Below are 11308 nucleotides of genomic sequence, written 5' to 3' on the forward strand. Positions count from 1 at the left end.
ACATTTTCCTAGTAGTGTTGTGGACTTTGAAGCTGCTCTTTGGCAAGCTTCGGGTGTGCAGTGACGCGTTTTTTTTTTTTTTTTTTGGAGAGCAGCAGCTTCCTCGTCCTGTCCTGCCATGGACACTATGCTCCATGAAACCATGCACCATTATTTGAATGTAGTAGACTCATGAACAGAGATGTTAACCAGCTCCAATGATTCCTTGTATTCCCATGTATAGATGTTTTTTTTGACTGGACTGATGAATGTCTAAACTCTTTGAGAAGCCTCTGTCACCCTCTCCAGCTTTATACAAATCAACAATTCTTGATCGTAAGTCTTCTGAGATCTTTTTTTGTGAAGCATGGTTAACATCAACACATGCTTCCTGTGAACAGCAAACTCAAAATGCTGGAGTGTTTTTTCATATCTCGAAGTAGCTCTAACCCACACCTCCAATCTACTTTCACTGACTGGACTCCAGGTTTGATAACTCCTGGAGCCTGGAATAAGTCTTATGTGTCTACAGAGATTTTGTTTGAGGTGGGGTGTAATTACAGTGTGTGAGTTTGTTTGTGTGTGTGTGTGTGTGTGTGTGTGCGTGCGTGCGTGCGTGCGTGCGTGCGTGCGTGCGTGCGCGTGTGTGTGTGTGTGTGTGTGTGTGTGCGTGTGTGTGTGTGTTTGTGTGTGTGTGTGTGTGAGCTCAGAGGCAAGTGGAGTATGTTACTACTGCTATTTCCTGTGATTGAGGTTAGGGTGTATCCTGCCTTCAAACAAATACCGGAAATATTCTCCACATCATGTACTTCACAACTGCACATTCTTAAACACACAGCTATCTGGTGATACAAGCTTATATGGAAAATTTACTATACTGTATGGAGACTGTCCAACATCACTGTAGCAATGGCTTATGATTTTACTCATTCTTCTTTGTGTGATCTGTAGGCCTGGAAATCTGCTCATGGCAAGGAAAAGCTACAAAAGGGAAAGGAGAAATAAAATAATCAGTATGAACTGCAAAACCTGCATGCACTAAATACTGTATGGGTGAGCCCTTTCAAAATAATGGGAATAATTCACATTTGGTGACCATAAATCTACCGGTTGACTCCTCAAAGAAAAATCTGCATTTTTGTGTTTCCATCTTGTAACGAATCTTGTTACACTTCTTGCTACAAGATAGCTGACACTTCAAAAGCTCCACACAGGTGTTTGGGAGTTACTGTGGCAGATTAGACCTCAGGTTAAAGTTGTGCTGAGAGTCAGGTGATCAAAGGTCATGTACTACTAAAATATTAAAAGTAGAAGTTGTGACATCCTGGCAGGTGCAACAAACAAACAGAAAAATGAGAGCTGTCAGTCAAGCGTACAAGTACTCATAGGTCCTTTTGAAACAATGGGTCCTTGATTCCAGACAGAGGTAACTCGGCTAACTTGCTCTTAAATGGGACCCCTGTAAAACAGGTCTCAAATACGCTCTTGCTGGTACGTTCATGATATTGAGCTAATACACTGAGGCTAAGGCTGCATGTCCCAGTTGAAAAGTCGGCATCCTCACCGGCTGATGATGTAGAACGTAAATAACGAAACAACATTGTGCTTCTATTGCAATTTACAGCTAGTAAGCCTTGCTGTTTTTTGTATGATAAGGAGAAATGTAACATCAGACAATTATATCGTTCTAAGGTAAAGGTTTGGCCGCTTGGTTTGCATAGTTGCTCATGTACTTTCAAACAGTATGTTTTCACTTGTAACGTTACCAGAGAAAAGACTTTAGGATGAGGATGCTATCTCATGTAACATTGGCGGGGGTTGTTGGAGTCTAACCTTCCCTAAAAAGTAGAACAGAGCTGCTAATGTTAACATTATCCTCAAATAGCAGTGATGACCTGCTTCCACCACACAGTGGAGAAACACCACCCAGTGGATGTGATAGTCCTGATCGGGACTTCTATAAAGTAACCTTTAACCTCACACTTAACGTATATAATTGATGTAGTTGACATTAGTGAATGATATCCTAACTCTTGAAGGTAACATGAGGGCTGTGTGCTGAACAACTTCCTTAGTAACTCACTCGCTACTTTGTATATAATAAACACCAGTAAAGTGAGCAGTAAATTGAGGTTTTGGGCAGTTATTGTCATCATTTTGTGTCATCAATGTCAGCTATAGAACCGCTCAGCTGTAATCTTTAACATAGATAAAATGCAACGCACTTTATTGTGGGATTGTAAGCGGAAAGTAGTGTAGCATACATGCCATGGACACTACTTTTTTCATTCCATTGTGGAATTTCTAAGGGCACTATATAGTGGATAAGTTTACACACTCAGAATTTGGACACTCAAATAAAATGGCGGATAGTAAATATAGTTCACTAAATACTAAATGGGGAGTGGTTTTGAATAAAGCCAAGGTTACTAAGCCACTGCAAGCCTGTTAGCCAGATGTGCTAACTTAATTTAGAGCACATTTTTAAAAAATAGTCAAATCAATTTTTTTGCAATTTTGTTTTTGTGGTTTTGGTTTTTGAAAGGATAAAAAAAAGACAAAGCCCTCCAAATACTTTAAATGCAGAGTATGGCTCTAACTACAGCCCCATGCACACTGCTTTGGCATGGAGAAACCCAAAGCTTGACAGGCCTACTGAGCCTAGTTACGGCTGCTATGCTATGATTGGACCGTCACTGTTTGGGCGCAGGGTTCAGCAAAACGTCTTTGGCTTTCTTCTCTTTTATGTCCACATATAATTAATCACATATATGAAATGTAAACACAGGCATATGCCATTGTGTTAGTCTTAACTGGTGTTTCTTCTTAAATACCCATAGCTGATGCTCATTTTGTTTATTGCTACTGCATGTTATGGCTCCAGAGGATTTAAATGATACGATTTTGTCTTGGAATTCCTAAAAAACGGAAACCGAGGACATGGAAGGTTTAACTTAAAAAGCAATACCAAGTTGGAGAGACTTGGAAGAATCTGCAGAGATTTCGTTCAAGTAGATTCTATTTAACTGGCTTTGTGAGCTCAGTTGGTGAAGGAGTGTCTTACTCTCTTTCCTGTGATTGTAGTTGGGGCACTTCCTTCATTTAAACAAATACAGGAAATGTTGTTTGGATTCACTTGCATGTCCTTGGCATTTATTACAATCCAAAACAGAACATTCGTTTAACGTTATGTCACACAAGTGTGTCCAAATCCACCTTGCAATATGAACAATCTTAGTTAATTAGTTATTCTTCTGCTCATGGTGACTGGGTTCAGTTCGGCTGGCCTCCAGCCCCACCGAGAGAAGGATGCAACGGCGAGGAGGGGAATCAAACAATCAATCTGAAAGGCAAACTTCACACTGCATATAGGAACAAAAGTACCAAGCAATGGCTTGAGTAATGTAAGGACAATGTATTTATGTAAACTATTACACACCTGTATGCAAATAGCATGGCAAATAAGGTAAATCATTTATGACTATGGATGATTACCATATGCATACTACTACTATAAATAATAAAGTGTAGGTTGAATTTTGGCAAAGGTGATATGTTCATTCCCTGCAGCACTTTTTGTGCGTCCATTCACACAGTCCGTTTGTAATGTCAAAGTCTTTCTGAGGCTCTGACCCCTGCATGTTCATGTATTGTAAGGCACAACAATTAAAGGAGTCAGCTTAAATGCCTAAAGCCTACGGGGGCCGGAGACATCTGGAGGACCAGTCAAAACACTGCAGAGCCAGCCATTGTTATCTATTCTAAAACGGAACTCGTCTACGGGGTAGAAAGAAAGAGCCTGTTACTGCTGCTAAACATGATTTCCGTCTTTAGTTTGGGTCCCAAACAGGATACAGGAGCATGACTGCTAGCTTTGGAGCCACACCACTTGTTTTTTGGCTGCGAATGGAAAGCCACATATTGGTCACAATTTACCCAAAAAACTCCCAGGGACCGTCTGGATATCAGCTAATTTGTTGACCTCTAGAGCAACTATGTTGTGGATTTTTCTACTGCAGCTCCTCAACAGCGCTAAGGATTTATCTGGAGCTCAACATGAGACTCTGTGCACTTCTAACGCCTGCCTCACCCTGCATATGGACAGGGTGAGCTTTGTGAAGGCCCATCAGAATTGTGTCCACAATGGAGGTTATCTGATGACAGTCAGAGACAGAGAAGAAGAGGATGTGCTGCGCTCGCTTCTCTCAAAGATCCAAAGACAACGTCAGGACAGGGTGCTGAAATTTTGGATTGGGTTAAAATTAAACAAAGGCAACTGTGTATTCGCTGAAAAGACTCTCAGGGGGTTTAAGTGGGTATCTGGGGAGGGAGATTCCCAGTACTCCAACTGGGGAGAAGAACCCATCCCCACCTGCACAGAGGACAGATGTGTAAGGGCTAACTACACTATATTTGGTCAGAATCAACTGAAATGGGTTGCTGTACCGTGCAAAAGCCCTGCTTTTTATGTATGTAAGTTTTATTTTAAGGGAATGTGCAAACCTTTGGCTCTCCTGGGGCCTGGACAAATAACCTACACACCGCCCTTCTCAGAAAAGCCACAAAGAAGTGTAATGAAGTTATTTCCAATCGGAACATATGCTAATATTTTATGCAGTGACCAACAGCTTCACTACTCTGTGTGTATGGGGGCGGACGACTTCTATCGGTGGACAGCCCCAGGTCCATTTTGCAACACAGGAGAGCGAAGCTGCACGATCAACAACGGCGGATGCGAAGATTTGTGCCGTCGGGACGCGGACGAAGTTCGATGCTTTTGCAGAGAAGGTTACGACCTGGATGAGGATGGACTCTCTTGCAGGATAAAAGACTTGTGCGGCGCTGACACCTGTGAGCATCAGTGCGTATTGGGGGAGTCCGGACACTCCTGCAAATGTGCAGATGGGTTCAAACTGGATGAAAACCAGCGCAACTGCTCTGACGTTGATGAGTGCCAGTCACAAGCCTGTGAGGACCACTTGTGCGTAAATACGCCGGGCAGTTACACGTGTGCGTGTAAAGATGGCTACGAAATGATCTATGGTAGATGTAGTGATGTGGATGAGTGCGCACAATCGAGATGTGAGCACAGCTGCTTAAACAATATGGGATCCTTCTCCTGTTACTGCAATGAGGGCTTCACTTTATCCCAGGACGGCTACTCGTGCGTTGACATAAATGAGTGCCTCACTAATCGCTGCCAGTTCATATGCATCAATACCATAGGCAGCTTCTCGTGCACGTGCCCGCAGGGCTTCTACCTGGAGCCCGACGGGTCGACTTGCGCTCCAGATGTGACACAAACATCAGCTGCTTCGTGGGACGACAACGCTGGCGAGGACACACAAGAGAACTCCACTGTGTCCTTAACCAGAGCCGCGGCTGAGCTCCAGCACCAGTCCCCTCACACTGACCCGCCGCTTCCGGACCTGGTGAACGTTACGCTCAGTGGTCAGGAGAGCAACACTTCCACGGCGAAAAGTTTGGCGAAGACTTTCGATTACAGGATAATGGTCTGCGTCCTCGGTTCAGTCATCCCCCTGCTCGTGCTGGTCGCGGTGACTTTGGCTATCGCAATTTTTCGATGCAGTCGCTCCAAAAAAGAAGCCAAGAAAAACGCTACTACGGACGGCTACTGTTGGGTGTCTTCTGGTCTGGATCCACGTTTAGAGAAACTATACGAGTCCATCTTGACTGATGACCTATGACCTGACAGTTAAGGAGAAGACTGTCCAGACGGATCATTGTGTTTATTTATCTAATTTATGTTTTTGCAACCTCTGCAGGTTAGGCTATGTGTTGTTATCAAATTATTACATATCAAATCACAAATCAGGGGCAAAAAAAGATTTATGTTCCTCAGTCTGTGATTATGGAGTAGAGGCATGTTGGGTGAGAAAAAAAGGAGAAAAGTACTGTAAATGTGGCTGTGCACGAAGTGCAAATATGTGCAGGTGTTGTAGGAGCAAAAGTCTTGTCATAAGGCTGACGTGAGGGGCCCTGCATGATGTGAGTGATTGTGTATAGAGAGCTGATATAGTTTGGCCTGGGTGGTGCCTGCTATTCTACTGGCATGGTTCAAATTTAGATATGTTCTAAGCTGAGAGGAGGATCAGCAAGCTTCTTTTGTAACTCGTCTTGTCATTACTGGCCATTTTTTTCTGCTATTTAACCAGTATCCATGTTTGAAAAATGTATGTACTCCTGTTCACTAAACCTGCGATTACCTCCTGGCCCATGCAGCATGTTGTCTTTCCTGCATTATACTGCATTGTATTAGGATACAGTGTGTGTCATCCTTTAATTTAATAAAGTGGTGGAGGGAAAAATTATTCTGATCTTCTACTTAAGTAAAAGCGGCAACTATAATAATACTACATTACAAGTGAAAGGGCTTGTTGGGGAGAATTCCCCCTGTGATTGTTATATTATTATAGGATTGGACCGTTATCATTGATGCATTAAAAAGTAAGCGGTAATGCTGTAGCTGGTTTAGATTAGGCTAATTTTAACTGCTTCATATACAGCTGAGTAGTTTAACCTATAACAGTGCATCATATTTTATCAAATTTTGTGTCTGGAAAATCTTAATCTAACAACAATAGCTGTTTATTAAATAGGTTAAAAAGTACAATATTTGCATCTGAAATGTAATGAAAAATGAAGTAGCATGAATTGGAAATACTCAAGTAAAGTACCTCAGAATTGTACTAAAATACAGTACTTAAGTGAATGTACTCAGTTAGTTTCCACCACTGCCACAGAGGGGTATTTATACACAAACCGACTAAACACAATTTACTTGCTGAAAGGAGTTTGCACATCTGATTATGCTGAATACATGTACACCAGAGTATCAAAGCAGCGTATGTTGTATAAAGATAAAGCAATGCTCTAAGATAAAAATAAAATAAATAGTTTGTTCTGAAATATGTTTTTGTTCCTGTATATGCATTACAGCTATACTGCCTTCACTAACCTTGGAAAAAAACAGTAGTCTAACTTTATCTCATTTCCTTCCCGTCTTTAACTCTGTCATTGTCCCGATGGGTGTTCCTTCCTTAGTAGGTACCCAGAGGCTTTAAATTGCCCATTACTCTAGCCAGCCGACACTATAGGATGATCTACTGCACAACATCATGGCCTGCTTGAAACTGACAATGACATTGATTATTTTAATGTCAGTTATTTTTTTATTGTCTCTTAAGACTGGATTTTGCATGAAACAGACTGGCACTTGTAGGCCTATTTGTACTGGCAACGACTGCATAACTATTAACCAAGACAGAGTGGATTTTAAAGCAGCTGAGGAAGCATGCCGTGAAAGGAATGGAGAAATAATGACACTTCATTATGAGACAGATGAGAGCATCCTTGATACTTTGAGTCAGGAATTGTTTGGAGACTTCTGGATCGGACTGCGTTTACCAGCTGGCGCCTGTAGCAACCTTTCAGCTCCACTCAGAGGCTATGAGTGGACCTCTGGTAGCCCACACAGGAGCTTTATTCCATCCCTCAGCACCTGGAAAGACAGCTTTAAAGTCTGCTCTCCACGCTGCGTGTCACTTTCAAACGATCAAAAGTGGACAGAGCGACTGTGCTCGGACAGGACTGATGGATATCTGTGCAGAACAAAGCACAAAGATGCATGCCAGGCACAAGAATTATCAGATCCCATTTTTTTCCAAAGCTCTGAAGGCTGCTCAACAGGCCCTTGTCAGCATGATTGCAAGGATGTAAAAGGAGGTTATGAATGCTCTTGTTTCCAAGGATATATAGCAGACAGAAATGACAGGAAACAGTGCAAATTGCACTGTGACAAACCGACATGTCCTATGGTATGTGAAGGAACCAGTGATATTGCATGCACCTGTGCTGATGGCTATATACAGAATGGTAACGTCTGTGTGGCGATTGATGAATGTGTAGAGATGGACTGTGTAAAAATACCTCTGGACGATTCAAAATCCATCAAAGCAGAGTCGAGTGAGAGTTTTAACATCACAACTCCTGTCACCGAAGGTTCTGTTAATCCCACTGCCAATAATAGTACTCAGACGACTTATCCAGTAGCTGCTGGGGGTTTTCTCTGGATATTGATTTTTGTACCTGTGGCTGTGGTAGTGGTTATAATTGTGGTAAGGCTTTATGTTGTTAAGCGTCAGAAGCGAAGAGAACAAAACTCCAATCAGTCTATTGCTGCTGCTCCTATGGACAATATTTAGTGTTATCACTGATTCCACTGGCCTTTTGACACTTATAGTTTGGGGGAGTTGCATATCGTGAACTGTTTTAAGGTTGAAGGAAATATGTTAATATGAATACGTTTAAAAAACATGTAGGCTAGTATGAATGGATTTAGCCTATCATTTTCTTATATGCATAATTACATAATAAAAAGCAGCGATAAAGGGAAAACACAATTCAAAAGTCAACTCATAATTTTATTTGGGTTAAGTGCATGACTATAAATGTAAGCAATTTAATGTAAATGTAATATACAGCGAATATTTCAATGTTGTGGGTGTTTCCAAGTGGACCTGAGAGGTCATTTTGATATACTGCTGGGTAGTTATAATATCATGAATGTTCTCATTTTATGACCTTAGCAAGCATTTTGTAAGTAGAATGTTCATCTGCAAAGCAACTATAAAGTGAAACTCTCAGATAAATGTACACCAGCTGAGTAAAAAGTATACTATGTCCCTCTGAAATGGACCTGAGGAGAGGACAAATCTCATAAACTGGAAATCCTTGAGGAAAGTGCCAGTTCCCTAAAATTTTGTATACAATACCTGAGTAAATGTGCTGTGTTCTTTTCAACACTGGCTTTAAAAAAAATAAAATAAATAAAGTAACCATTCATATGTGTGTAAATGCATGGAACAGTAAAAGAGTGAAAATGGTCTTTGATATGGAACACCAGAGCCTGACTTCACGTGTCATTTTGTGATCATTAATGTGATGTTATGCAATTAAAATCTGAGGTCATTCATTCACATCATTTTTGTCATCATTCCTTCGCCTAGAGTGCCATCTACTGTTCTGTTGAAGAGACTGCAGTAACACTTCGAGTCCCCCTATTTATCATTTATAACCAGCATAAAAACATGTCATAAGCAGGTTATAACACACTATAATGTGGTTGAAAGCAGATATAAGTGTCTGGTAATGTATATGATACTATCACTCCTCCTGTGGAAAATGAGAAGTGGAGGCTGCCACTAGCCTTTAGATGTTACTATAGAGATATATTTTACTGATTGGCTCCTAACCAACCACCAATAACCAGTTGCTCCCTGTCAGCTACAGCAGAACAGCCACTCGTCATAGTGCCAGAAACAGAGAGTTCACTAAAGATCGTTGCCTATTAATATGGCCACTTAAGTTAACTGGTAACTAACAGGGGTTAACTTAATTTCACACGAGATTAATAGTTAATCAAATCGGCTCTGAGATGAATCATAAAATGCCATGTGTAAAGTCCACGTAATCTATTCGAGCAAGAGGGGAAACTTTGAACATCACTGAATGCTGCTCTTATCTCATTCAGTGCTCGGGTCTATATAAGTCTGTTTCCTATTCTCTCCCAGAAACGACTCCACTCTCACTCCAGATGAGAGTGTTTTGAAAAGAAATCCCGGCAGTTTCAGTAAGAAAAGACCAAGGCTGTTAATAAACAAACAAATATACAAACATATGTTTGTTTATTAACATTAATTTATATATGTATATGTATATGTATATGTATATATATATATATATATATATATATATATATATATATATATATATATATACTTATATAGATAGATAGATAGATAACACATTATATAACACACTCTCAAAACTCTCGGATAGAAACTCATTAAACTTCAGTCTGGCTCAGTCTGCAAATAAAATGCATGCTCCATTGGACTGAGGTCAGGTGCTTAAGTTGGACAATTTCCTGCCAAAATAAGTCATATTCTTCTTTCATATTTATTATTTATTTAGGACGTTTTAATTGTAGCATGCTATAACGTTTTGTTTGAGTGCAAATTAATAGATAGAATAAAATAACAATTTCACCAGGCCTCCAAAGGCATAAGGCTCAGTTGCTTAATTGCTTGACTTACAGCTCACAAGTAGGAGAGTGCCCCAAACTTTTTCCTACAACTACATGTAAGTCTACTTATACACATATTTTCTCACACACATACACATGCATTAAATACGCCTGTGTGCCCAGTTTACCCTGTTACACAAAGCAGAGGAGATGGAGTCGGAAAAACTGCTTTGTGTTTATCTTTACAGCTATTATTGGTGGACCCTATTGTGGACTTGTATGTGACCTATATCCGCCTTTGCTGATGATCTCTTGAAAATAAGCGTGTGTGTTTGTGTGTGTGTTTGTGTGTGTGGGTTTGTGGCTGAGACAAGCTTATTGTAAAGTAGGAGTGTAGTGTTGATAAGACTGGGTGGTACAAACCTAGCCTGGCTGGCACCGGTTGTGGCTGACATAACCTCACCTGTACTATATATGGTTCTTTGTGAACTTCATCAGCCAATCACAACAGGAGGAGTTCACGTTTTGGGAGGGCAGGTGACAAAAAAAAAGAAAAAAAAAAGAAAAGGAAAAACAGAAAATGAAAAAGAAAACAAGGAAGAAGAGCAGTGTGTATTTGCCATGTGTGTATTGTAGACCGCTTCTCAGAGTTTTCTTTTATGTTGCCCATATTTTATTTTATCTAATCTGTATTTTTTCAAATGAGTGGGCAATGTTTTTTGTTAAAATTGCTTTTCATGATTTCTTGAATCATCATATATGCATTAGGCATTTAGGTAAGTGCTGCACAATGAATTATTATGGTTGTTGTTGCATAAAATTGCAAAGAAATACTCATAATAATGATATTAACAATTATCATTACTATTTTTTAATAGCTTTACATACATATGTTTCATCAGCAATGTGTCCAGGCTGCATGATGAAATGAAAAATGATGAAATGTCTGAGCTGCACCACCCTTCCTCGCTTTGGGTTTTGTTCCCTGAACAAAGCCTGACAGGCAACGCCTTCTTCTTGGGCTGCCTACAAACTCTGCTTTGCTGAGCAGTCTGGCGGACCTCGAACCTCAAACAAGCCACTACACCTAACCCACACCATTACCTTTCTACCTAAAGTTTATTTTTAATATATATATTTATACTATACTTTATATTATAATGCAGTATAGTGGCAAAACTATCCTGGGAGGCACATATAAGGTCAAAACATTAATACCGATTCAACGTCCGGTGCGTCTGCTGACGTCAACGCGAAAATGGAGGACGTCCCCCTTCGCTT

The 11308-nt window shown here is 40.5% G+C and overlaps 2 protein-coding genes across 2 annotated transcripts; both read left to right on the forward strand.

Moving 5' to 3' along the window:
* Window positions 1-3829: 3829 nt before the first annotated feature.
* On the forward strand, window positions 3830-5706 carry LOC120795864 (complement component C1q receptor). The gene has a single exon (XM_040138092.1). The coding sequence runs from the start codon at window positions 3975-3977 to the stop codon at window positions 5685-5687; it is 1713 nt and encodes a 570-aa protein (XP_039994026.1). The 5' UTR covers window positions 3830-3974; the 3' UTR covers window positions 5688-5706.
* A 1387-nt stretch (window positions 5707-7093) lies between these two features.
* Window positions 7094-8960, forward strand: LOC120795865 (thrombomodulin). Its single transcript, XM_040138094.1, has one exon. It carries the CDS (start codon window positions 7119-7121, stop codon window positions 8202-8204), a length of 1086 nt encoding a protein of 361 aa, XP_039994028.1. The 5' UTR covers window positions 7094-7118; the 3' UTR covers window positions 8205-8960.
* The last annotated feature ends 2348 nt before the right edge of the window (window positions 8961-11308 follow it).

The sequence above is a fragment of the Xiphias gladius genome, chromosome 10, assembly GCF_016859285.1.
Source record: "Xiphias gladius isolate SHS-SW01 ecotype Sanya breed wild chromosome 10, ASM1685928v1, whole genome shotgun sequence".
In the NCBI taxonomy this organism is placed as follows: domain Eukaryota; kingdom Metazoa; phylum Chordata; class Actinopteri; order Istiophoriformes; family Xiphiidae; genus Xiphias; species Xiphias gladius.